The sequence below is a fragment of the Larus michahellis genome, chromosome 1 (genome assembly GCF_964199755.1).
Source record: "Larus michahellis chromosome 1, bLarMic1.1, whole genome shotgun sequence".
NCBI lineage: Eukaryota > Metazoa > Chordata > Aves > Charadriiformes > Laridae > Larus > Larus michahellis.
In genome coordinates, this window is record NC_133896.1 from 8689188 (window position 1) to 8717089 (window position 27902).

General features: G+C 43.0%; 2 protein-coding genes across 3 annotated transcripts; one reads left to right on the forward strand and one right to left on the reverse strand.

Annotated features, from left to right (window-relative positions):
- Positions 1-1099: 1099 nt before the first annotated feature.
- On the forward strand, positions 1100-12217 carry SUV39H2 (SUV39H2 histone lysine methyltransferase). Its single transcript, XM_074573341.1, has 7 exons — positions 1100-1150; positions 2198-2343; positions 3288-3959; positions 5707-5853; positions 7620-7749; positions 9060-9175; positions 11179-12217. The coding sequence occupies exons 1-6, from the start codon at positions 1132-1134 to the stop codon at positions 9167-9169; spliced, it is 1224 nt and encodes a 407-aa protein (XP_074429442.1). The 5' UTR covers positions 1100-1131; the 3' UTR covers positions 9170-9175; positions 11179-12217.
- Positions 12218-12560: 343 nt separating this feature from the next.
- On the reverse strand, positions 12561-27898 carry DCLRE1C (DNA cross-link repair 1C). Of its 2 annotated transcripts, XM_074573339.1 has the most exons (14): positions 27723-27851; positions 27490-27541; positions 25479-25563; positions 23026-23085; positions 22349-22404; positions 21591-21692; positions 21266-21338; positions 20961-21101; positions 20311-20412; positions 19162-19298; positions 18928-18982; positions 17419-17507; positions 16475-16575; positions 12561-15657 (listed from the first exon to the last, which is right to left on the reverse strand). In XM_074573339.1, the coding sequence occupies exons 1-14, from the start codon at positions 27829-27831 to the stop codon at positions 14687-14689; spliced, it is 2133 nt and encodes a 710-aa protein (XP_074429440.1). In that variant the 5' UTR covers positions 27832-27851; the 3' UTR covers positions 12561-14686. The 2 variants fall into 2 exon arrangements, with proteins under 2 accessions (XP_074429440.1, XP_074429441.1); XM_074573340.1 differs by lacking the exon at positions 27490-27541 and having other exon boundaries at positions 27723-27898.
- Positions 27899-27902: the final 4 nt, after the last annotated feature.

Below are 27902 nucleotides of genomic sequence, written 5' to 3' on the forward strand. Positions count from 1 at the left end.
TGCATAGCATAGATATAAGTGCTACTGCATTCCAAGCAAATGTCTGCATTGTGTGGTTTACCAGCTTAGACCTGGGGTTTGAACTTGTGAGTCTTCCTCAGGTGGCCAAAGTGCTGGGGATGTTCTGCCTCCCTTATTGCTGGGTCTTTGATCACTGGAAAGTAAGTAAACAGTTCATCAGTTCCTGTGTAAAAAGACTTCTAAAAAAGTGTCTTGGAAAACCTAAAGTCTGGTTCTGTGAGGGCAGTGCAGTACTTACAGCCCTTCTAAGTACAGGTAAAGAAACATTTAAGCACTAACAAGTGGCCAGACATCTCTAAGGGATGTTTGTTGTGTGTAATAGAACCATAGGATGGTTTGGGCTGGAAGGGACCTTAAAGATCATCTAGTTCCACCCCCCTGCCATGGGCAGGGACACCTCCCACTAGATCAGGCTGCTCAAAGCCCCATCCAGCCTGGCCTTGAACACCTCCAGGGATGGGGCAGCCACAGCTTCTCCAGGCAACCTGTGCCAGTGCCCCACCACCCTTTCACATAGTGAAAAATTTCTTCCTTATGTCCAATCTAAATCTCCCCTCTTTCAGTTTAAAACCTCCCTGATAAAGAGTCCCTCCTCATCTCTCCTGTAGCCCCTTTAGGGGCTCTAAGGTCTTCCCAGAGCCTTCTCTTCTCCAGGCTGAACAACCCCAACTCTCAGCCTGTCCTCACAGCAGAGGGGCTCCAGCCCTCTGAGCATCTTCGTGGCCTCCTCTGGACCTGCTCCAGCATGTCCGTGTCCTCCTTATGTTGTTGGCCCCAGAGCTGGAGGCAGCACTGCAGGGGAGTCTCACCAGAGCGGAGCAGAGGGGCAGAATCCCCTCTCTGGCCCTGCTGGCCACGCTGTGGGGATGCAGCTTTCTGGGCTGTGGGCGCCCGTTGCCGGTGAATATTGGGCTCTTCACCCAAGCTTCCCCCTGACCTTCCCCCCCGGCTTCCCGGCCTCCCCTCAGACCCGCCGGCCAGAGGCAGCCGCTGCCCGCCAAAAGCCTCCGTGCGCGCGCGCCGGCGCCGCGCTCTCCCCTTCCGGAGGGGGGCGGAGCCGCGCGCGGGCTCCCCCTCACGCCTCCCTCCTCCACCCCCCCCTCCCCCAAGATGGAGGGCTGGAGAGGAGGTGAGGGAGCTGCGGTGACCGGGGACGGGGCCGCCCGGCTCGGGCTTCCCCCCTTCCTTCTCTCTTGCGCTGGGTGAGACGGAGAGGGGGGGAGGGTGCGGGGCGGCCGCCCGTCTGCCCGCTCTCGGGGCTGGGGGAGCCGCTCCCCTTCATCCAACTCCGCTCGGACCGTTGCCGCCCTTCCCCCCCCCACCTTCTCCCTCAGCCACCCGGCGGCGGGCGGGGAGGGCCGGGCCCCTGGCCCGCTGCCTTGGGGGGGCTCTGCCTGCTGCGCGGCGGGAGGGCGGGCGAGTGCCTGAGGTAAATACGGGGGCGGGGGACCGGGAGAGGCGTCCGCCGTCCCCTCCCCGTCTTCCCCAACTTGTGGCGGGGCCGCCCGGAGGCGGGCGCTACCGGAGGCCGCCCTTTCCCGGCGGGGGTACCTTGGGTGCTGAGGCGGGAGAGCCCGGGGGTGGCCGGGCTGAGGGGAGGGAGGCTCTAACCTTTGCTCCCGCCCCCCCTTCCCCAGCCCGGTGGTGTGTCCCGGGCTCTGGCGGTGAATCGGAGTTCGGGCCATGCCGCGCTGCGTCCCTTTAAACCCGCCGGAGCTGACAAGGCACCCGCGATCCTTCTGGAAAAGGGTTGTGCATCTTTCTTTCCTCGTCCAGTCACCATGGTTGCATGGCGAGTGCTCGATTCCACTTGGCTAACTCCAGATATTTGGCGGTCTCACTAAAGAAGGGAGGTTTCCTTGTCGCCGTAGTTCAGTTACGGGATGCTTTAATTGTAGCCGGTTCTTAGCGCAGCTTTCGCCTGTGGAAGTCTCTGCCCTCCAAAATGTTGTTCTTCAGAAATGTACATACTGTACAGAATAAAGGTGCAGGGAGGGGTTCGTTGATGTGTTTCACGTTACCTGTTAGAGAAGGGTTGAGTTTGACTCTGTGAGTTGTACAAGACACTCATGGACTGCTATCACAAATGATAATGTGGGGACTCTGGGATAAGGCATAATGATTTCAATTTAGCTGAGACATTAAATAGGATTCTTTACCAATTTTCTTATTGTAGCTTGGTATGTGCCATGTCTAGCTTCACTTGAGACCCTCCAAGAATTATGTAGGAAGGAAAATCTCAGATGTAAATCCATTGGAATCACCAACAGGAAACTAAAGAGTTATGAGGTGGAGTATTTGTGTGACTACAAGGTAGAAGAGGTAAGAGAAACACAGACCAATTTGATCGCTCTTTCAGCTGAAATTTGGAAGCGAGCCAAAGGTAGTTTTGCTCATCATATAAAGTAGTGGGCTGTGAGGACAAAGCTCTTGCTGACATTGAATAAAATATCTTTTAAACTTTGAACTGTAAACAGAAAGTGGTATAACTGCTGCTTTTAGTGTGTTGAAGGAAGGTCTTTTTCTGAAATTACGAAAGAAGATGACATTTTTTCACCTTTGCTATCTAGAAATAAAGCAAAATGCTGATGCTTTTAGGTCGTAGCTTGGCATGTATTATGATGCTCTCCTTTATTTGCAGGTAACAGTCTATATTTCTCTCGTGACTATTGCAGTCTGTTTGATGAAGAGTTAGGCCATGTGCTGCAACTGGATTCCTATGGCTTGATTGTGCCAGTGAAATTCAGTCTCAGGATTTGGCCTTGTTACAGTTATTTGGCCTTTTTGAAATATGTACAAAATGTATGCTTCTTGATTGTAAATACAATATTATGTGTTTTGAATGGATTCCTCTTTTGTGAGGATGGATGATATGACAAATAGTGGTTTTTAGAGATTTTTTTTTTTGTAAGTTTAGAATAACTTTTTTGTTCTGTATGATATGACTAGTTAGTATAACTTACTTAACAGCCTTTAACAAACTAGCCCTCTCCAGGTACAACATTAGCAGTCAGAGTTCATCCCAGCTGTTTATTTATTTGCCCTTAGAGATGATATGTAAAGTATCCAAAGTTGTGCTATAAGTTAATTTGGAAACAGAAAACTTGATTTTTCTCTTTCTCCCCAATTCTAATTGTTATGGGGACATCAAGACCTTTTGCTTTATATGCCGTTGCTTAACTCCAGAGTTTGTCTGTGTACTCTGTGATGGTGGATTTCAGCAAAATTAAATGTGGCTAAATCTGTATCTGTTTCTGTATTTCAAGGGCACAGAATACTATCTTGTGAAATGGAAAGGATGGCCGGAATCTTCAAATACTTGGGAACCTGAGAAAAATCTGAAATGCCCATTGATTCTTCAAAACTTTCTTAGTGACAAGAATGAATACTTGTCTCGGGTGAGAGAAGGCAAAGCACTGAAAGTGAGAAACCATGTTAAAGCTTTACAGCCTGCGGTTGCAGATTACATTGTAAAGAAAGCTAAGCAAAGAATAGCTCTGCAGAGATGGAAAGAAGAGCTCAACAGGAAAAAGAATCATAAAGCAATGATTCTGGTAGAAAACACTGTGGATCTTGAAGGCCCTCCTTTAGACTTCTACTACATTAATGAATATAAACCTGCTCCGGGAATAAATGTAATAAATGGAATAACGACTGGCTGTGAATGCGCTGACTGCCCTGCTGAGAAGTGTTGTCCAAAGGAGGCTGGATTTATTTTGGCTTACAATAAACAAAAGAAGTTGAAAATCCAGCCCGGCTTGCCCATCTATGAATGCAATTCGTTTTGTAGGTGTGGGCCTGACTGCCCTAATAGGATAGTACAGAAAGGTACACCGTATACTCTTTGCATCTTCCGAACTAACAATGGCCGTGGTTGGGGAGTGAAAACCCTCCAGAAAATTAAAACCAACAGTTTTGTGATGGAGTACGTTGGAGAGGTATGTACTTATCCCATATAGATGAATTCTTTATAATAGAAATGTTGGAGATAAATCTTGATGAGCAGTCTCTCAGCTTTAACATTTATTGACTTTACTATATAATAGATAAGTCTACTTTTGAGTAGAGAAATACACTAGACATTCAAGATGACAGTAACATTTTATTGTCCAGAATGTTCCATTCCAGAGCAATTGTAAACGGTTGAATGTAAAGAGAACACTTTTCCCATGGGTTGCAAAGAATTATTTTATATACGTACCCTAGTAGTGTTTCTAAAGGCAAGTCCTTCTTCCTTTCATGGCAGTCGTATTCATCATTCTTCCCTGCTCATCTTTATTATTGTAGTTTTTGCTGTTCCCCAGACACAGCTGTTACCAAACTCCCCACCCCGTCTGCCAGTCCCTTTTCTGTTTTGTCTGAACTTTTAAGGTAGTATTTCCAAACATTTTATTATTTATTTTATTTATTACTTTTGATTAACATCAAGAATAAGACTTGGAGTATGCATGTTACCTGTTTACTCGGTCTCATACTATTTCAAACAGAACCTTCATGTTATAAAATAACAGAACTTGAGATTTTTGTCTTGCCCTGTGTTTATGTGGTTCGACCTTTGCTCTGCTTCAGGGCTCTCTGCATCAGCAGCTCCTGGCAGCCTCTCTGGTCAAGTATTTCTGACATAGATCTGCCTTGCTACTAAGTTTACTCAAAATAATTCCTTCTTTCCCTTTGTACAAATGTTTATGTCTGTATTGTATTTCCTCCATCCTTCCTGCCCCAAATCTTCTAACTTCTCATGTTCATACCTTCCTTGTCAGTCATTCAGAATCCCTCTGTTGAGGGGTTAATGCAGAGTGATGATGATGTAATTTTGTTGCTTAAAGGAAAGAGTGCATATTTACCCTTTCAGCTGAATCTACTTATTCCTTGCTGCTGAATAAGTTCTCAAGTCTGATGTGTCAGAAAAGATTTTTAGAGGGTTTTTTTTGTCCAATTCCACCACGTTTCATATCTGTCTTGCTGCCAAATTGTGATTTCTGTGCTGTGTCTGCACAGCAGAATACATTTAACGTAACAGGCTGCAGATGAAGTTGTTTCAGCTGTTGCTTCTGTCAGAAGTGAGTAGTTCTATTCCTTTGGGGAGTTTCTGGATTTCTACCTTGTGCTAACCTAGTTGCATAGATTCAGCTTTGTGAAGTGATGTATCTAAGTTGTCATGAATAGGATCTTTTATTGAAGTCGAAAATAGCAGGAAGAGATGCTTCTAGGGAGGGAGGAGATGAATACTGGACTGTAAATATGACTGCATTGTAAAGATTTATACCTGTTGATCTTCGTGTGTGCAAAAGGAAAAACTTGAAATTTTATTTTGTGTGGAGTAAACAAGGCTTTCTGAGTCTAATGAAAATATTGTATGTATAGAAACTTAAAGTAGAAACAGTTGATTGTATCTGTCATTATCAAAACTCTTAATAAAAGGTACTGATATTTTTTACCTGAGACAAGGTAGCGCTGTGCATCGGCTGTAGACAAATTACATCTAGAGAAGCCTCAGTCACTAACAAATTAGTTTAGCGTATGTATGTATTCTGTATTCATTAGAGATGGAATGCTATTTCAACATCAAAAAGTGAATGTGGTATTTTTACTAAGTGTTTTTTTTCTAACTTGATTGTGATTTTTGTTTTAATTTAGTAACAGTGAATCATATGATGCAGGTTTCTTTTTTCCCCATTTTTTTAGGTGATTACAAGTGAGGAAGCAGAGAGACGAGGCCAGCTCTATGACAACCAGGGAAATACATACTTGTTTGATTTGGACTATGACTCAGATGAATTTACGGTAGATGCAGCTCGATATGGAAATGTGTCCCACTTTGTGAATCACAGCGTAAGACCTTGTTTTGTATACTAAAAATTTGGAGAATTATCCTAATTGTGACAGAAGTTATCTTCTCCTACTGTGAATATTTTACCATATTCATGGTTTTTCTGTAGTATGTTTCATGCCAGCACTGTCCAGTCAGTTAGATGACATAATACATAGAACAGCATACTTAGCTTTACTCGGAGTACAACTACCTACAAAAATCGGGGAATGAGATGCTGCCTGAAGTGGGCATCTGGTAGGACTGGGGTTGTCACTGAATCTGCTGGTTCTAGACAACCGAAATAGGGCTGTTTTGGGTGTTGTTTTTTTCCAAGTAACTGAAAGACCTAACACATGAGAAGTACTTAATAAAATTAGTGAAGAGTCAAAGATGATAGGAATTGATGCATTATTTTGTAGCAGGGCAGGATGGAGAGTTGTGCCAAATTTCATTCTTCAAACATTGTTAGAGGAAAAAATGAAAATTCCTATGCTTTCTTTGGTATGTCTCCCCTGTAGATGCCTTTTTCCCTCCTCGTATCAAATCTCAACTTGACAGAGAACTTTAAAGTAAATTTTAAACAAGAAATTTTTGTAGTGTTTTCTTTCATGTTCAACTGAAGTACCTAAAGCAAGAAGGCTGCATTTGTAAAGAAATTATGTATCATTCCTGAACTAAAAATTATTTCTTACTGATGTAATGTTTGTGAGGTATGCAGTCAGTGTTCTACAAATATAGTAAATTTACATCTTCAGATTTGTGAGCTGATGACATTTGTATTTCATGTGAGCTTGCTAGGGAGAAGGATGACGAAGAGTTTTAGATACAACCAATTGCTCTTCACTTTTGGAAATAGGAGTGAAGTATTCTCACTCTTCAGTGTAAAGTTAAATGTCTGACTTCACTTCTGATTCTTCGACGTGGGATATATTTTACTGTTGAAGAGCAAAAAAGCATGCAGAGTTTAACAAACTGCCTCAGTGACTGCTGACTTCTGACACTTAATCCAGAAAAAATGATGAAGTGGTTTCTAGTTCCTGCTTAGTGTCCTTGACCCTCCCCTGCCAGCCAGTCCTTAGCAGATAATTCAGAAGCCAGGCCGGTTAGCAGTTGAAAATAGATATTTATTCATGATATGAAAATACTATTTCTGGCCTGGAAGCAATGCTTAAACCTAATTACAGAATAGTGAGTGTGTGTGGCTTGAAACGCTAGGTTGTTTTTTCTTTTCTTTCAACTTTAATTCTTTTTGTGGGTAAATGCTAACCTCAGAATGTAACTTTAATTGCTATGCCAACTTTTTTGTTGTCATCTTTTGAAGGCACCATTATTTTTTTAATAGGCTGTTGCATATTAGTCTAGTTAGTTAGTAGTTGCAGTAGTCTTCGTATGCTGTAAAGGTTGCTTTCTTGAAAGGATGCTAAGCTATGAGTTTTCTCCTTTAACACTATTTCAAGAACGTAATTTGTGGATTTCAGAAGATAACTTGATTTCAGACTTCTGTCACTGAGAGAAGGATTTCAGACTTCTGTCACTGAGAGAAGGATTTCAGACTTCTGTCACTGAGAGAAGGATTTCAGACTTCTGTCACTGAGAGAAGGATTTCAGACTTCTGTCACTGAGAGAAGGATTTCAGACTTCTGTCACTGAGAGAAGGATTTCAGACTTCTGTCACTGAGAGAAGAACCGGTTCTTCCTTTCCTGTGACCTTGCTTTACTTAGAGACTTCAGTGAAACTTATTGTGCATTTTTCTTAACAGAAACTCCATTAATTTTTGCCTTACAGTGTGATCCAAATCTTCAAGTCTTCAATGTGTTTATTGATAACCTCGACTTGCGTCTTCCTCGTATAGCGCTGTTTTCTACACGAACCATCAAGGCTGGAGAAGAGCTAACCTTTGACTATCAGATGAAAGGTCTGCAGATTTTAACACTGTTCTTGCGGGAGGTTTGGGGCACTGGTGGGTTTTGTTGCAGCCTGACTGACGATAGCATTTTGGGTCAGGCACTGTAACTCCTTAACACAGCTCTGTGGATACTAGAACAGACAGAGCACACCCAGAAGCTTTTACGTGCACCTCTGGTATGTTACCTCCTTCAGCACTCTTAGCTTATAGCAAGGGTTTATGGCTAGAAAGTCTGATAAGGCAAATTATTTTGAAGATTTGTCACAAGAATGCTCAAAGGAATGGTCAGGCTACCATTAAAAAAAAAGCTTTCCTTTATTCAAATTGGCATTTCAGGTAAACTACTTTCTAAGTAATCTGCTAGTGATAGTTGTAACAGCTGAGTGGTCTAAGGCACCATAGGTTTGTCTTTGGATTCTGCTGTCTGTAGGCTTCAGTTGTGGATATAGGTCCTACGGTACAGATGTTTAGGATAGAAGGACGGTCCAAAGTTTTTTTTACAGTGAGAACCATCGCTCACTGGAACAACCTCTCCAGGAACTGGAACTCCTCTCCAGGAGCTTTTCAAGACGCGATTGGACAGGGTGCTAGATAACCTCATCTAGGCTCCCTTTCCCATGAAAGGTTGTACCAGGTGATCCTTTGAGGTCCCTTCCAACTTGGGGTGTTCAATGATTCTTTGATAATTGATCATCCACTGAACGCTCAAGGTCAGGTTGGACAGGGCTTTGAGCAACCTGATCTATTGCAAGATGTCCCTGCGCACTACAGGGGGTTAGACCAGGTAGTCTTTAAAGGTCCCTTCCAACCCAAATCATGACTTCATTTTTTTTCCAATATGATAAAAAATTCTTGAGGATTGCTGGCAAGGCTGTTGTGTGTGTCAAACTTTGTATGCAGACCGTTTATCCATAACAGCAATGTATAGTTAGCCCAGCTATTTAGTTTTCAAAGAAGCATCTTTATACTCCAGAGCTGTACCTCATTCGTGTAGAAGCTCTCTTTAAGTGCAGACAAATTAATCTTATTTAAATCCTTAAAACTTCTCTTTTTTGTGCTGTCTGGGACACTGGCATTCAACGCAGGCTGCGCTCTCAGCTGACCAGTATGGATACAGACCTGAGGGTACAAGGCTCCAGTTTGTTGAGCTTTGGATTCTGATATGTACGCTAGGTGTTGCGTCAGCAGACGTTGATTATAGCTTCACACAATTCTTTTAAAAACCGGGGCGGTAGAAGGCTTTTGAAGCCATTGAAATACTTAGTACGGTTTCAGTCTGTCTTTTAAAACTTCCTTATTTGTGTTTGTCTGTGTCACAGGTTCAATAGATCTGACTTCGGACTCTGCTGATGGTCTTAGCCCATCCAGAAAGAGGATCAGAACTGTCTGTAAATGCGGAGCTGTGTGTTGCAGAGGTTATCTCAACTGAGTTTGGGTATCCAAAGCCACAAATACTTTGTTCTCTTTTAAATGTGTTTTAAGACGACTCTTCTTTCACACATGAATATTCAAGTATTCTTAGGTCTAATGTAAATAAGTACAGTGAAAACAAGGCATTACGTTTGCAACTGAAATGGCATCGGCCAAAGAAAGAGGTGTAGTGTTTCAGGCCAATAGCAGGGATTAAAAATTGATTTTTCTAGAACTGTTATTTAGGAAGCAGTAAAAGGTATGATAAGAGAACTCCTTAAAATATACCTTGATTTGAATATTCGATTGTGAGCTTACAGATGCAGGCCTTTTAGGAGCTGATTTCAGTGGGATGAAGTGATGTTACATATTTTCTATACCTTGAAAAGCCTGGAGGCATTTGATTTGAATCCTGAATCCTTGCTGACAGTTCTTTTGCATTTTTATTGTGTAAATAAAAGCTTCAAGAGATTAGCAATAACATTTATGGCAAAAGGGTGAAGGATTAAGGTCAGCCATCAGACTGTGTCTAAATAAAGGTTCACAGGAATGCAAATTCTAAAGTGTCCGTTGAACCCCATGCAAGTAAAGAAATTGGTTTTAGCAGATTCTAGATGTAAGATCAAGGTCTCAAACGTTTTTACCTGATGTTATTTAGAAGTTTTACAAACAGATATGGGTTGTGTTTTTTTTCCCAATTGTTATGTTCTGATTTTTAGTTAGGATGCTGTAAGAGGTCTGCAGTTCTACAGAGAATTTGTAAATACCAGATTATCAGTAGTAATGTACGCTGTTTGTTTTCATTGCAGAAATTTGGCAGTCATTGCTGAAACAAATGACTGGCTTCAGTTTGGAAAGAGATAACAAAAGAATAGGGGGAGCAGCCCATTGTCTAATGAGCTAATGGGTTATGGAGATATGCTCAGTTTTCTGTTAGGTTCAAAAATACCACAGGAATTTATTTGTATTCACAACTGGTTTTGATTAAGTTTTTACATACTGTGACTTTTTTATCTGGTGACAAACTTGTAAGATACTAGGCCTGTTTTTTCTTTCTGCAAAAATGTTAAGTGAAGTTAGACTAGGGGGGGAATTTACCCATTTGCTGTAAACATTTGTAAGATGTTCTTGAATGTAGAGGCTGAGAAATGTACTGTTCTTCAGCTGCTTGAGTATTCTTTTTTTTTCCTGATCATCTTAAAGTTGTCTCGAACCATTTGTAATGTATGCTAAGTTTTGCTTGGCTTCAAAAACACTGAGGAGGGCAGTTGAGGTAGGTTATGAGTGGAGTTAAAGGCAAGGTCCATGCTCCAGGGATGATCCAAGTGCTTTATTCTCTTGGATTAAAAGCTTGTAAAACCTGCACATTGCTTACAAATCATGTAAATGATAGGGTCAGGCAGAATAATGTTGCTCCATAAATGGATGCTAGCTATGTATCATAGGTCAGCTAGTTACCTTTATAAGGTGCACAGCTGTTGGCTCAGGTGAATGAAGTTGCATACCCAGCATATAACCGTTTTACTTCTTTTAGAAAATGCCTTAACTTTCATGTTAATTACTGGCACTCCAAGAGGAGTGCTTCAAAGGATAATACAGGTTGGTTGTTCATTAAGAAGCACAGTTGCATTTGCACTGAAGATCCAGCTCTTTGGCAGAAAAGTGAAATTTTATATGCTGCTGGCCAAAATCAGTTTCACGGTTGGGGTGAAGAGTGTGGGCCATTGAAATTGCTGTCTAAGTTTTGTACTCTACAATACAGAGAGATACACATTGAAATAGATACTTTATATTGTTTAATGAATAGGAGGAAGTTTGCTTAGATTTAAAAGTATTTGACATAACCAGGCTCACCTGTATCCACGTGCTTGGATAAATGCTGAATCTAGTCAATTTTCATCATACCACATCTCTAATGATTTATTTTTTTAATATATAAAGTTGAAGTGGAATGGGGAGCTTTAATGTTAGCAAACTCTAGGTGATCTTACATCATTTGGAGTCATTAGTGCTTTCTCTTGCATGTAGCCCGATTCAGCGATGCCTTTCCACGTGGATGGAGTCTGCAATCTCCAGATCCTTAATCCGCTGCAGCTGTAGCCTTCCATCTCAGTACAGCATGGCGAGAGTGGCTGCTGCAAGAAATGGATTCCTTACCAAATTGTTTTTTCTGGTCTCTCCTGTACAACATGACAGAGGGCTGGTTCGACACTTGTTTTGTCGATGTCCATGCCCGGTTTGATTTAAAAATTGCAAGTAAATGCATTTTAAAAGATAAAAGTCTTTTAAGTTTTACTTGAGTTCAGTGTCTGCCTTTTTCCCAAGGCAGTATATGTTACCACCAGCATTGGAATAACACTGCTGTTCGTTAAGGATATGTGTGTTACCTCTTGCGCGATAAATAAAGGACTGTTAATTTATATTCTGGGAGGTAACAGTATTTTGTATTTATTTGAAGTAAACCCGTGTTTCCAGTTTCCAGTTTAGAGCCTTTAACAGTATTTTATATTTACATATCCACAGACCATTTGGATTGCAGTCAGTGAATTAGCTTAATGGGATGCTGTGACACTTTTAAAGCTCCTTTTGCTGTTTTTATGAGTTTGGGGGGAAAATTGCCAAATTGGAAAAAGAGAAAAAAAGCTACTTTCAATTCCTTAAGGACCCTAAACCAGCCTAGCTTCTGCCTTTGTTTTGCTTTGTGGTCTGTTAGCATCGTCATGGCCAGCAGGTCAGTTTGTCTATATGTACTTTGTACTTCTTACAGACTGGCAACCTGTGAACCTGTGATCTGTCCTCTAGCTGTTCTTTTTCGTTGGGTTTAATTTTCTTTTTTTTTTTTTTTTTTTGGTAGCGAAACTAAAGCTGCAGGATCACCTGTAAGAAAAGCTATTACCTATTTACTTAATCTCAAAGTTAAGTCAGTCTTTTCTACTGCATGTTTTAGGACTGTGTACGTTAGAATATGCAGTTTGTAAGCTCAGGAACACTTTCTTTTCATAATGTGTGATCTCTAGTATTGCTACCTTCCTATAGTTTTTGATAAAATAAATGAAATTTAGTTTTTCTCTTCTTGTTGTCATTCTTAACACACACACACACACATTCTTAACACACACACACACACCCCTTAGCCTGTCAAAATTTGCTGTAGCAGTAGAATTTGCTTTGGGACTGCAACTCTTAATTCCTGTTCTGTACCCAAATTTTCTAGCACTATATGGGCTGTGAAGGATCATGAGGAAGTCACATGTTTCCTATTCAGTTTACAGCTGATAAGAAATGGTATAAATTTATGCTACTGACTTGTCTAAAGCGGACTGGGTTCCTGTATATTTAAGCACACTGTAAACTCAGCCCTGAACTTAAATGTATTTTACAGTTAAGGAAACAAGCCAACAGAAGAAAGGTTTGCTCTGTATGACTTTATTCACAGAGGTAGTTACAACGGCAATTCTGCTTGCTCAAGCTTGTTTAAAAAAAAAATAAAAAATTGGTAGACCTCATTTGGAAAGTATGTTAACAAATCCCAGGAACGGAGTGGGCAAGGTGACAGTGGAGAAATAAATGGACTTGAATATCCTTAAAACCATACATACATGATAGCAATATTTTTTTTCTTTTTTTCTCCCCTTCCTGCCACTGTTCCCAATAGCAGAATGCGGGCTGGTTTATCATTCACATATTGTGAACGATGGCAGAAAGACTGACGATGTACAGAGAAGGGAGAGCTGTCATACTAAAAATCTGTTTAATTCTTTAGGTCTGAAGACCAAGTGGATGGGAGACGGCATGGATTTTTAGATGACGTCTGCTGAGGCATTTTTGTAGGGACTGCTATTTAGCAAAAATGTGAATTACATTCCCATTTTAGAAGCTAAGAATTTTGGCAAAGGGGAAGTTATGACAGCACACGAGCATGGAGAATCCATTGTTTTGATTTAAAAAAGAAATCTAAACTTGTCTGAACTCAGGGAAGTCAACAGAATGTTGCAGAGGAGGTGAAATTTGGAAATATAAGAGTCTTGAGTAATATAGTGGCCTGTCCAGGTTAACAGGTTAGCTTCTGTTGCTGTGACTTAGCCTCCAAGGCAGGCTACACGCCACAGGATTTTATTTTTAAGTAGTTCTGAAAAACAATTCAGAACAAAACAAAACACGGAGGAGCTGGTGACAAGTTGCTTGCAATGAGTTAGATTTAAACCATAGACAATGGTGTATAGTACCTCATTCAAGAGTTAAAATTGGATGACAATGCTCACTCAGTGTAAACAGAAATTGCTGGAAAAGAACAATTTGATTTAAAAAAAAAATATATATTGTCATAGAATCATAGAATCTTCATGGTTGGAAAGGACCTTTGAGATCATTGAGTCCAACCATACACACACACAAAAAAACCCAAAGCCCTACAATGTCTGCCACTAGAGCATGCCCTGAAGTGCCACATCTAGACGTTTCGTAAACACCTCCAGGGATGGTGACTCAACCCCCTCCCTGGGCAGGCTGTTCCAGTGCCTGACCACTCTGTCAGTAAAGCCATTCTTCCTAATATCTAATCTAAACCTCCCCTGCCACAACTTCAGACCATTTCCTCTGGTCCTGTCATTATTCACCTGGGAGAAGAGGCCAACACCCACCTCTCTCCAACCTCCTTTCAGGTAGTTGTAGAGGGCCATGAGGTCTCCCCTCAGCCTCCTCTTCTCCAAGCTAAACATGCCCAGCTCCCTCAGCCTCTCCTCATATGACCTGGTCTCCAGACCCCTCACCAGCCTGGTAGCTCTCCTCTGGACACGCTCCAGCACTTCAGTGTCCCTCTTGTACAGAGGGGCCCAGAACTGAACACAGCACTCGAGGTGAGGCCTCACCAGGGCCGAGTACAGAGGCACCATCACTTCCCTGCTCCTGCTGGCCACGCTATTCCTGATACAAGCCAGGATGCTGTTGGCCCTCTTGGCCACCTGGGCACACTGCTGGCTCATGTTAAGCTGGCCGTCCACCAGCACCCCCAGGGCCTTTTCTGCCGGGCAGTATTTCTCTAGTCTGTTCGGCAGTTGTTTTTAAAAAACACTGCAGTGAAAACTCAGGATTAAAGTTGCAGTGAAATTATTGCATTGTTCGCATGGTTTTTCCTAGAAGATGTCTTGTTCCTCCACACAGTTAAAAATGTATTACTTTGTTAAAACCTGAGATCACATCTATATCAAAGGCAAACTCTTAGAGCTCATGATAAACACTAAAAGAAATTTAGTGTTTCTACCCTTAGTTTTGTTTGGTCCATTTTTTGTCTATTTACAGGCCTGGAGAACTGAGCCTGGGGAGGCAGAAGGCTTTTACAGTCCCTCCTAGGAATACTTCCCTTTTAGTATTTCATGGAAGGAACAATAACGTTACACAGGCTGCAAATGCCTGTTCATGACAGTAAGTTGTGTCTGAAAAAAGCATCAATTAGCATAGATGCAGATAGCAATCAGCACTAAAGAGCAAACTAATTTGGGGTTTAATAAACAAATTTTGGTATTTGTTATTCCTGTTTTCAGGAGACTTTTTTCTCATTGAGTATATTTTCACCTGCTGCTAGCTTCTTATACAAATAGTGCAGTTTATCTGGCTGAGGCACTTCAGCGTCAGGAGTCAAGGGAATTTCGAAGTCGGAGGAGCTCTGGGAGTCCCTCCTCAGTTCTAGATCAGGAGTCCTGGAGTTGTCACCTGTTTCCACCAGCACATCTTGAACGTGAGCAGTGCCAGCTTCTGCAGCTTTCTCACAGTCTTTGCTTTCCAAGTCACAGCCAACATCGTAGGCACAAGATCTGTTCTGACCCAGTGGCTTCCACCTACTGCTGTCAGGTTGACTGTCTTTGCCAGTCTCCTGCAATACAGAAACACCCGCTCTGCTCCCACCTTTGCCGAAGCCGCTGAAGTCCAAGGCGTTTCTCTCCTGGGAGGTAATGAGTACTGTGTCTGTTTGGCTGTCCCAGCCCTGGCTCCCCTGCTCCGATATGTGCGTCGACTGAGAAGAATTTTGGGAGGAGATGTGTGTTGAGTCGCTTACTCCATCTGAATCACTGAAGAGTGACTGGGATCCCCCGGCATCTGCTGAAGATGGGACGTTGTCCTCATTTTCAGAGCTTTCTTCCAGTTTGTTGCACTTGAAAAATGCATCCCAGCGAGGGACATCGGCATTAGACTCCTGATGGTCACTAGTTACTCCATTGAAATTTGATGTGGAAGTGGCATCTGGCTCATGGGAAAGAACTTGAACTGTATTTTTTTCAGCTTCTTCTTCTTCGTCATCTTCATCATCATCATTTGATTCCTCACAGTCCACGAAGTCTACCTCAAGGGAGGTGTAAGTTGTGGTCGCTTTGTAACTTTCTGTGCTCTCCTTAATCTTCCCTTCGGCACTTTGAGATTGTCCTGTGCTGCAGTGCCTGCTCTCTTCTCTCTGCTGTTTTGGAATCTTAGGCCTTGCAGAAGTTAATTCTGTATCAAAGAGATCATCTTCATCTGCCAAGGAAAGAATGTGGAAAAAAAAAAAACAACTGAGAAAAGTTCAGATCTCTGGTAAAATTCAGTTGAGAACAAAGTTTTTATTAAAATTCATTTAGTATGAAGAGAGGAAAAAGTTATTGAACCCAGATGGAGACTTAGCAGGGCATTATTGACGGTGTTTGCCTTGCCCTGCCTAGCACAGCGCCTTACGAGGAAAGCTGCTGGCTGCCATCTTCCATATAAGCTACGGCAGATCAGATGTAGCCCGGGCAGACACATTTATTCAGACCCCCGATGTGTTTTGCCAGGATTACATCACCCTCGCATACTTGGCACTTCAGAAACAGCCAAAGAGAATGCAGTGGGCCCAAAGTTGTCTGCTAGTTCCCAAGCGGCATTCCAGAGGCTATGTACAGCATCCGCTTACCATCATAAATTTAAAAAGCTGCTAGGTGCTAAAAAGCCAGCAGCGTGAGATAATAAAGGGGAGCAATTCCACTGATACAGCACTCTGTCCCCCACAACACAGGAGGTGATAGAATAAAGTTCCGTTAGAAACAGCTTTAGGTGGGATGGTCTAGGACTGTGGAATGGAACTCTTCCAGAAACTTAAAGGGCTGTTAAGCATTAAGTACGTTTTAAGATCGCAAGTAAGTGTGACTTTACAGAGTTAGTGCGCTCTCACCCTCCTAAAACCCAAGTGCATTTAATTTATATTTCTCCTTTCCAATGTTGCTTTGAACACAGACTACGGTGAGCGCCATGGCTTTCGGCACCTCTGCTTCGTCTCAGACTTTCATTTCAGGCACAGCAGCACCAGCAGAACCTTTACCTGTATCAGATGAGTCTCTCTTGTGGGCTCTCTTCAGTGTTCCTAAGGGCTTGTACCTGGGTTCCATGTTTCTCCTGTATGACCTGCATAATGGCTTTAATCTGAGATGAATGAGGAAAGTGATTAATATTTAGAACTCAGTAGACACTTTCAGGACCAAACATAAATCTTTTAACAATCTAAGTATGCTGCCTCATGCCTTTCACAAGCACTGCAGCAAAAGTGTTAAAGGCAGCAATAGCTAGGGAAAGTTCTTAATTCATTGGTGAGCTTAGGCAGCTTAAAGGTAGAAATCTGTCATTTCTTTGTATGTACCTTAAAACATGTACACCATTTAGAAACTTTTAGTCCCTTGCTTAGCGAAGACAAGATTAGAGGTTCAAAATCTGACTTTAGTTTTATTCAATAATTGTTTCTCCTTTCTTATTAAGGAGGAAAAGAAGAAGGAGCAAAGAAACGAGTCCTCGTTTTGTTCAGACTGCTGACACCACTGCTCTCCTGGCCCCTAAGAGCGCTTTCTGAAGCGCCATCATCTGAGCAGCAGACAAGTACAGGTCTCTGTGATGCTCAACAGAAGCCAGGAGTTCAAGTCCCCAGAGAAACCCTCTTTAAAAGAAACTTCCAAGAAGTAGCAATGACAAATAGAAATCGGTCACAGAATAAAGTGAGATGAATTCAGATCCCACTCGGAGTTTAACAGCAGAAAAGCCGCTATACATAGATATAAGTAGTGCATAGAATAGAAACTTTCGGACTTAGCACCACATGCAAGTGTTCTTCTGAAAGCTCAAATTTGCTGGACTGAATATAGAAAAAAAATAGATCTGAATTATCAGACAAAAGCAAAAGGCAGCGGCCTGCTTGTGAGGAGGGGAGTTCAGGAGGGGAGTTCTTACAAGAGCAGAGATTAGATCACCACCATTGAGCAGCCACCTGTCACTTACATTTCCAGAACTTTGTCTTCTGTCCCACCCACTGGCAGTACATTGGGATACACATTCACAGGACGGATATAGCTCAGGAAATCCTTAATCTAAATTGAAAAGAAGCAGTTTACCAAGTTACATCAACAGTTAATAATTTCACTTACTGGCAGCACTGATCAAAGCACACCCACAACAAATAACTACCAGTTGTCTCATGTGAAGACCAGCATGACCCATGAGCCAAAACTCTATCCAAGCGGATGGCTCTCTAACAACAAAACAGGTCTGAAGGGATGCTGAGAACGCAGCCTCACCCAACCACCTCGCTGCAGTTATCAACTATTACGCAGGCCATCACTATCTCTGAAAGGAAAGGCTAGACAGACCTGTTCCTAGGCAGTGTGATCCAGCGCTTCGCTGTCCTTACTGCCGTACGTCTTTTCAGAACTCCATTTTTCTTACTGGATTTCAAGTCCCTAGTTGTGCAGATCGGGCGTTCCCTTCCTCAAAGACTGGTCCCAAAGTCTCCCTTCGGTCCACTATAAAAGCCCATTATCACAAAACACGTCACTTTTTCCAAGCCTTACTCTCTTGTAGATGCTCTCCAGACAGTAAATGTCTTGAAGAATTATGTTTGGTTTGGGACACTCCACGCCAGCCGAGGCTTTATCAGTGCTGAGCACTGAAAACACTTCCAAGTTTGCAGATGACACTCCTATCTATACAAACCAGTAGGATGCATCTATTTTTGAAGGTGAAGGTATGAGTCTGTGACAACGTATCACCCCCCACAGTCTGCCAGCCAAGCTGCCATGCTGGATGTACTATGCTAGTACCTCCGTTTAAAATTCTGCATGGCAGGGCAAATTAAAATTTAAACAGGATTTTAAAACCAGGACCATCTTCCTAGGGTTCTGAGTAATCTCCATTTTGTATGTGCACAGCTTTGTGACAGGTTAATTGTTAGCACTGATCCAGTTCCAGTTCAGTTTCTTAGGAGATAGAAGTATTTTAAGAACTGGATCGTGTCATATTAAATGAAAGCGTGTGATTCTGGAGAGGACGCTGCCATGAACAATTTCCTTTTAGTCTTTAACACAGAAAGAGGAGTGACAGCGGCAGCTAAAATGTGAGAAAATTCTGTTTAAATGTGTGGGCAGGGAAAAGAAGGCAAACCCACCCAAAACTGAGTCACAGCAGATAAACAATGTATTGCAAACCAAAATTCCAAGCTTTAAGCACTGCATAGTTACAGAATAATCTAAAATAGAAAGGCAGTCAAAACAATCGTAGCAGTGACCTATACTTCGAGAATAAAAAAACAGGTTTTTAATCCTGCCCTACCTCAACATGCTCTTCTGCAGCTATGCTAAAACAAACTTCTGTCTTCAGCATCCAGAACTTCCTACCCCATTATGTCTTATTATTGAAAAGATTTTGTTAATTGTGACAAGTCACGTCATTCACTCCAAAATAATTATTTTTTTTTTTAAATCAATGTATACTCAGGACTACAAGTATACAAACCTCGCTGTATGAAGAGTGGAAAGAGAAGCAAGCTCTGTATGTACTCTCCCCAGTCCTAAAAAAAAAAAAAAAAAAAAAAAGAGGAGGCACAAGAATTAGGTAACTGCTCTTCATCCTCAGTCAACAGGCAAGCATAACCTGCTCTTAAGAAGTCTATTGTGAGATTCAGTTCCACCAGCGTTAGGCAAGATACACACCTGAAACAACAGGTTTCTGCATGGCCCAAATGCTCACCTCACTATTACATTGGTTTTCTTGATCCTTTCTCCAAACCACATAGTGGAAGGTTTGATGCTGATTATGTGCAAGGGAGTTCCATTTTGGCAAGTCACCCCACAGGGCAGCCTGTTTCCCCGAAAGCAGTCATCATCCTGTCAGATGCGATATAAAATTAAGTGTAATCCTGACCTTTTTCCCCCCAGAAACTGAGCAACATAGTATCTAGCCACACCAAATTTTCATCTCACTTCCAACTCCCTTGAAACTCTCTTTGCTGTTGCATCTTGCTTCCATATAGTGCAGCTGACAAAGTAAATCAATCCCAGAGACCAGTGTCTCATGCCACCTTCAGTTCTACCTGCACTCCTCCAAGTTGGAGTCTTTGGCTCAATAGACATGGCGGAAAGGGAAGGGCATACACTACAAGCACACAGTGCACGCACGGGTGCAGGAGACACCGTACAAGTTGCCTTTGATATATTTACGTGGATAATACTTGACTGATCTAATGCACAGCTTGTCTCACTTCATTTAACATTACAATTTTCAAGTTTCAAATACAAAGAAACTATTTCTAGCATCAGCTAATATTTTTTTTTTCTTTTTTTATAAAAAACATCAACCCACTAACTAACTGAAGTTCTCACTCTCCTTTGCATTAAGCCACCATTTGGCCCAAGTCTTCATTAGCACAAAAGGACCAGGCTGAGAAAGCTGGGATTGTTCAGCCTGGAGAAGAGAAGGCTCCAGGGAGACCTTAGAGCCCCTCCCAGTCCCTAAAGGGGCTACAGGAGAGATGGGGAGGGACTCTTGATCAGGGAGTGGAGTGATAGGACGATGGGTAACGATTTTAAACTGAAAGAGGGGAGATTTAGATGAGATATTAGGAAGAAATTCCTTACTGTAAGGGTGGTGAGACACTGGCACAGGTTGCCCAGAGAAGCTGTGGCTGCCCCATCCCTGGAGGTGTTCAAGGCCAGGCTGGATGGGGCTTTGAGCAGCCTGGTCTAGTGGGAGGTGTCCCTGCCCAAGGCAGGAGGGTGGAACTAGGTGATCTTTAAGGTCCCTTCCAACCCAAACCATTCTGTGATTCTATGACGAAAATGCTAGCACCTATAACCAGCCTTTCACAGCGAAGGTAGCAGAAGCTTTGCTGATACACACCCGAGGATGTCGACAGGCGTGAATTTGCGTGTGTCGATCGGTAGTAACATGGTAGAGGATTTCTGGCATGTTTCTGAACATATCAAGTTTGTTCACATGCACCTAAGAGAAAGGCACAGTTTACTCGTAATTAGCTTAAGGTGTTTGCCAGACTGAAGCTGGAGCAACTATACGGATGTGGTTCTGCTCACAACAAATGCTGGCAGGCATTTAGACAATTACTACCCACTAATGATGTCCAAGCAGAGAAGTGTTCACCAAAAGTAACTTGGACATCTAGAACAAGCAGAACATACCTCCTGTGCTGAAGAGGGATGAATATTCATCAAAGGAAGTCAGAATAGATCTGTTAACTACTAATGTCATAAGTAAATGAGAAGGCTTTTATCATTCACAAGGTAAAAGGGAGAGAGGTAAACAATGAGCTTGAAATCTGGAGATTAACTTCTCCCTGGAGAGCCCAGATGTTCCAGACTGAAATCAACTAGTTAACTCATTTTGAGCACAACTGTAGCTTTTTTACGTGAAGTTAATGAAAGCACGCACATCTTTCACACAGAGCAGTCCTCTGAACAGCCATTTCCAGCGCGGTGACTGGCCACAGTCATTCCTGAGGATCTATTCTAAAGCAGCAATTACCGAAACGTTACCTTGATTCCAAGTTCCTCACTGAGGTTTATGAATAAATATTCATATCCGTAAGCAGCTTTGCAGTTCAGCCACACAACATGATAGCGACTCAGCGAGGTCCAGCTGCGCACTAACTCCAAGATCCCATTTAAACATTCCTCCTGAAAAGTTTAGAAAACGTTGGGAATTGTCTGTGAAGATACTTCCAAAGCGTTGTGATTTGGTAATGCAAAATGGCATTGCCTTGCAGGACCTACCTAACAAAGGGGTGGTTAATTAATTAGTGGCTTTAGGACCTTTCCTCTCACAGCTTATTCAGACTTACCCGGCTTGGTATATGATAAAATTTAGGATCGCAAAAAGTGGTGTCCAGATACACACTCTGGATGTCTTTTACTCTGAAAGAGAAATGTGGTATCAGAGTGAGCAGCACAGTACTAAGATATACCATTTCCTTTCTCTTCAAAAGGAGGTAGTTCTTCCTCTTTATTACAAAGAGCAAGTCAAAGGGGGCTTGTAACTGCAGTATTGCCTTAATGCAAATAATCCGTAATAAAAAATGAGGAAAAAAAGAGCACATTATTCCTGAATTCTCCATGCCTGTGTGATCTTTTATTCTTTCTAAATCCTACGAACAGCCGAAGCCTTACCTGGTCCCTGAATGCAAAAGCTCCATTCTGGCTGCTTCTCCTTTTGCAAGCCTGAAATCCCCTGTATAGAGCACAGTGCCGCTTTCACCTTCAAACAAAAACCTACAAACAGAAACAACTTTGGTAAACTCAAAAATATAAAGCATTAAACACCAGGCGTTGATTTGTTACCTTGCTTAGAGCAGTCTATGTAACTAATGTAAGATGTAATGGAAATACTGGGCTCACTTTGGTTCTAGAGTAATTTCAGATAAACCCAATAATTCAGACTCAGTGTGTCTGGAAAATAACCTACGCCAAGGCTGGTCAGAGTTGAAGACAAAAGCCTGACAGACTCTGTGAGGGCAGCCCAGCTGTCTGTTGCAGTCAAATTAATCTAATTAGGCATCTGTACCAGGAAGCTGAGCACCTTCTTTTTAATGTCATACTTAATGGGGGATGTATTTTCAATGACAGGTTTGTATGTCATTTTTAAGTACAGTTGAAATCAAGAAAGCTGTTATTCATAGGCATGGGAAAAAGTAATCTGCCCCACCAAGGTAACAACTTCTGTCTGGACAGATTCCAGAGAGTACAGTGGTTTTCCACCTTGACCAAAGCTGGTGGGCCACAACAGTATTATCTCCAAGTAAGAATTTTAAATTTACCAGCTTTTTCTAGTTAGGAAAAAAAATAATCACAAAAAGCACCAGTACTTAGTGAGAACTCTATAGGACAAATTTCTCAGCAGAGACATTTAGAGTACTGAAAGGACATACATGACTGATCCTGGACAGTGACCAGCTGGTAGAAGCGTCACCTCTATATCTTCTTTCTGGAAGAAATTGTTAGCATTATTTTCACACTGTTAAAAGTACTGACGGTACTTTCATTGACAAAGTGAAAGCAGCGCATTATTCCCCACAGCCTCTTGCAGCATTTAGCATTGCTTTTGAATGAAGAGATTCACATTTCAACAAGCCCTGAAGAGCAACGACCATACTGTCATGCCTGAAGAGATGACTGAATATTGTGTGGTGCTCATGAAAGCCACTCAGCCAGAAGACAGTCCTACATCCTTGTTCCCTGGTGAAGAAGCATCACGGAAACATCCTAGAATATGCTTTGCCTGGAGATGCTCTACCAGACCTTTAAGTCCTGCACTTAAAGCTTGTTAAAATAAATACAGGAAATACAAGGTGAAAACATCACATGAGCAATAGGTAAGTAGGAGACCACTAATACCGTGGAAAGACATTACCTAAGAAATGCTATGATAATAACAACAAAGCGGGGAAGAAGAATTCATGTGGCTGCACATCTTGGAGAGAAGGGGAACATACATTTTAAAACTAGCTTGTCCGCTTGGGATGTTACAGGTAAGATCTGTTTCTCATGCTCATTTAAAGAGTATTACTGCTCGTTACAAATACATTAACTTTTTTTGGTGACTTACCTCACCAGATGTTTCATCTACTAAAGAAATCTGAGTCGGAGTTTCAACTTCCAATGCAACCTGTAACAAAATGAATAAATGCATTGCAGGATTTACTGAACATTTTGTTTCATGCTTATGGCTAATTACTCACGATATAGACATCTTTAGCACCCACTGTGGCTAATGCTAAGCCTGTAAAATTAAGCTCATTTTCACGTAGCATGTAATGAATTTCATTTCCAGTGGGGAAAAAAAAAGTTTTCTAAAAGTTTTCTAAAAATGAAATGGAGATATCTCAATCAAGGTGTGCATGCCTAAAAAAAGTTAGAACGTCTTGGACTTCTAACAGCCACAGCTCTGGTTTCTCTGGCTGGATCATACGCTCTCAGCACCTTGGGATTCACAAGACACTGCATCGCAAATTTCTGGGCAGCTCCACGAGATGCATTCAGCTGGTGCTCTCACAAAGGTGGTAACATTTGGCTTCTCCATCAGAAAACACAACTTCAGTCAAACTCAGAGCTTGCTCCAAAACACAGATACGTGCGCCAAAAAGTATTTTATACTAAGAATTCAAGCCACTAGCAAGAGCTGATTTTTTAAACATCAATACTAATTTTATCATCTACAATTTCTGAAGATGAATAAACTCAAGAGGCTGATCTAAATTCTGCATGCTCGATATTTCTCCATAATTCTCAAATTTCCTACTGAAGTGAAACAGTTGTCAGGTTTTATATCTACACTGCCTGAAGAATTCTTCACTGACAGTCACAGTTTAGCTTCACAGCCATAAATGATACCATCACCAGCAGAGTTCTCCCCTCTTCTTTGACCGTTTAAATGTTAAAGCCAGCAGCAGATTCAAACAGTCTCGTGCCGTATGTACAAAAAAAGGTCAGATTGGAATTATAAAAACATTTGTCTGGAAGCCGACATCACAATTGCTTCTTTCAGTCTGGTGAATATCAAATCAGCTGTTAATTCATTTCCCAGTCACACTACAAGTAGAAAGCTTATTTATTGTAAGACAAAGCTTGTGAATATCCAACAGCTACTGTCTGATTTAGGGCCTGTGCAGCTCATGCCACTACCAGCAGTCACTCCTGGGAGCAGCAGCTGCAAACATCTATGTATTTTTTTAATTGTACCTCTGGCATCTCTTCCCAGATTAAGATTTTCTCAAACAGGGATGTCAAGACCAGCACTGCCCACTTTCCTTTTACTGCTCATACAAACTCCTAATAGATTAGATATCTCCCCTCAAGGGACCTCTTCTTCTAGGTTAACCTCAAGGGATACTGGAAGCAAATGGACACAAGCTTAAAAATAAGAAAAACAACCAACACCACCAAAAAACCCACCAAAAACCCGCTTCATTTTATTTTTGCTAGTTCAAGAAGATTATAGGCTTAGAAAAATTGTCACCTATGCACACTGTGCGCCTTCACACATCAAACATGCCTAAGGGATGTTCAGAGTCCTTTTTACAGAGCCCTGAATCATATTCACACTCCAAATCATTACATCTTTCTGGTTCTTGAGGCTTCATATAAAGCTGGTTATCTTCTCCCTCAGCTTCACAACTAAACTAGGACCTTGAACAGAAAAGTCACCTACTTTTTTTTTCTCTTACCCAGAATTACCTCCTAGGTCCCACTCGTATGAGTTTCTTTGGATATGGAGCTTAAGACCCACACTTACAACCTATTTAAGGAAACTCTGAGCTGTAACTCCCCCAAGGAAACAAATTTCAGCTTGCCTGAAGTCCTTCTTCAGCTTCCACTTGACTAGAAAACTCTCCTGTCCTTGCTTGGGGGATACAGCAAAATCCTTACACTACGTGATGCTGTATGTACATACAGTAAGATGGGAAAAGAAACATGTTCAATTTCAAAGCCCGCATCTGCAAAGGGAAGGAAATAAATAACTACAAGTCAAACCTATACATGACTACTCATCACATGAATTTTGGCTCCAAATAGCGGAAATCAAGTAAACTAATTAATTTCTGCGGTGATTTTACATCACTAAAACATTTTCATGTTAGAGATAGTCCATTTTCCAAAAAGCAAAAAGAAGACAATACAACTACAAGATTATACGTACTCCAAGCAATAGAGACTTTAAATGAAGCAAAAGGGAAATTAAGTAAGGACAGGAGCAAAGAGATATGAGCAAGGTAAGGAAATGAAGGAGCGATAGAAATGATCAATGTACAGATGGAGGACATTTAAAGCTGAAGTTGAGAGAAAAGTATAAATTTTGTGGAGAGAAAAATAAGATTAAACAGTAACCAATAATAAACTGATGCCATAGCAGGCAGCAAGGGAAGGCATACTGATGCAGGTACTTGAGCCCTGAAACACTATCTTAACACCAACATTTAGACATTTCTGAGGAGGGGAAGCTGCTTCTTCCCTAGAATCACTGTTCAGAAAGCGATCATTTAAAAATAAACAAAAACTCACAATGTGATTCTCCCAAAACTTGTATTTCCAGCTAGTCAGCAGCAGTTCCTTTGTTACTGGTGAGCAGTATAATTTAACTTTCAAGCTGTGAGGAGACAAAAACACAGATGAGTGTTTTTTAAAGTAGAGGCAGGGAACAATCCAACAACGCATCAGCATCTGCCACCTAGAACATCAAAACACGCGCTCAGACCCCTCTTTCATCTGAGGAGACCTGCAGAGCAGTAAGCCTGCAGGAGCAGTTTTGCACCAACGAGAAGTGGGATCAAGGTGAGTTACTCCACTTTGTTGAGTAGGATTTTCTTCAACGCAACAAACCCGAAGACTTACATAGGTATGCCCGTGCATGAGTACTTTTGTGCAGAAATAAATAAAGTGTGTGGCACACGGTTGTATGTACACCTATCTTTGCTTATTTTGATACCCACCAAGGTCTGTTTCAGCCGTGCATGCTTTTTCTGGAACAGGCATTCAGCAGAACACAGAATAGTTCCTTATAAAGCTCTAGCTTTTGCACAGTGCACAGAGACCCAACAGGCAAAGAAAGATTCTCTGCTCATATCTGATGAGATGCAACATCCACTCTAATAAATTGAACGGTGTCTAGGAACTGTCCCACAACCTTCCTGGGCCCATTCCCATGTTTGACCATCCTCATGGTGAAAAAGAAAAGCTGTCCCTTGCCCTTCCATTATGCACCTCTGAAAAGCCTGGCTCCATCGTCTCTACCCCTACCTGTAAACAGCAATACACAGATGTCACCTACTCTTAAGGCTGAAGACATCCAGGTCTCAGCCTCTCCTTGCATATCATGTGCTCCAGCCCCAGACCAGTTTGGTGGTCCCGCTCCAAAACACCGACACTGTTTTTTGTCCAGGAGATACCAGGACTGAATTCAGTACTCCAGACAAAGTCTCACAAGTGCTGACCAGAGGGCAATGACTGTCTCCCTCAAACTGCTGACCACCTGCTTGCTCATACACCTCTGAGTGCAGCTGGCCTCCTCCACAGCACAGGCACAGTGCTGTCTCCACACACCAACAAACTTCCAGGGAATAACAGCAGCAAGGATCCTCATGAAGGTCAACAAGGCCAAGTGCGCCTGAGTCGGGGCAATCCTCGGTATCAATACAGATTGTGGGATGAAGGGATTGAGAGTGGCCCTGCCAAGAAGGACTTGGAGGTACTGGTGGATGAAAACCTGGACATGACCCGGCAACGTGGGCTCACAGCCCCAAAGGCCACCCACATACTGGGCTGCATCCCAGCAGCGTGGCCAGCAGGGCGAGGGGGGGATTCTGCCCCTTTACTCTGCTCTGGTGAGACCCCACCTGCAGTGCTGCCTCCAGCTCTGGAGCCCTCAGCACAGGAAGGACATGGACCTGTTGGATCGGGTCCAGAAGAGGCCACAGAGATGCTCAGAGGGCTGGAGACCCTCTGCTGTGAGGACAGGCTGAGAGAGTTTGGATTGTTCAGTGTGGAGAAGGCTCCGGGGAGACCTTACTGCAGCCTTTCAGTACTTAAAGGGGGCTTGTAAGAAAGATGGGGACAGAATTTTTACAGGGCCTGCAGTGACACGACAAAAACTGAAAGAGGGTAGGTTTATGTAGGACATAAGGAAGAAATTCTTTACTGTGAGGGTGGTGAGGCACTGGCACAGGTTGCCCAGAGAGGCTGTGGCTCCCCCATCCCTGGAGATGTTCAAGGCCAGGCTGGATGGGGCTTTGAGCAGCCTGGTCTAGTGGGAGGTGTCCCTGCCCAAGGCAGGGGGGTGGAACTAGATGATCTTTAAGGTCCCTTCCAACCCAAACCAGTCTGATTCCGTGACTCTATGAACAGCTTCCTTACGCCATTTTGCTCACCCTTTGCTTTGACCCAGCCGCCTCCTCCTCAGGCCTCCCGGCTCGGGCCGGCCCGGCATCCGCTGAGGCCGGGCCGCAGCGTCGCAGCCGGGCGGTGCGGGCCCTCCCGGCCCCTCTCCCCCTCAGGCAGCCCCACCCCAGGCCCCTACCTGCCCTCCAGCCTCCGCTTCAGGGCGGGCGCCCGCAGCCCCTTCATGTGATCTGGGGAAAGAGGGGACGGCCATCATGAGGGGAAGGGGACACGGGGGGGGGGTTGATGGTTGCCATGGGGACACGGGGAGGGGTGGCGGTTGCCATGGGGACACGGGGGGGGGGTGGCTGCCATGGGGACACGGGGGGGGTGATGGTTGCCATGGGGACACGGGGGGGTGGCGGGGCTCACCCTTGTGGCAGTGCGAGAGGAAGTAGGCGCGCGCGCGCAGGTTGTCGCGATCGAAGCGGTCGATGGACACGGCCGGGTACTCGCGCACGCGACCCCCGAACCGGCTCATGGCGGCCGACGGCACGGCACGGCACGGCACGGCGCGCCGCTTCCGCCACGCTCGCCCCGCCCCTCGATGCC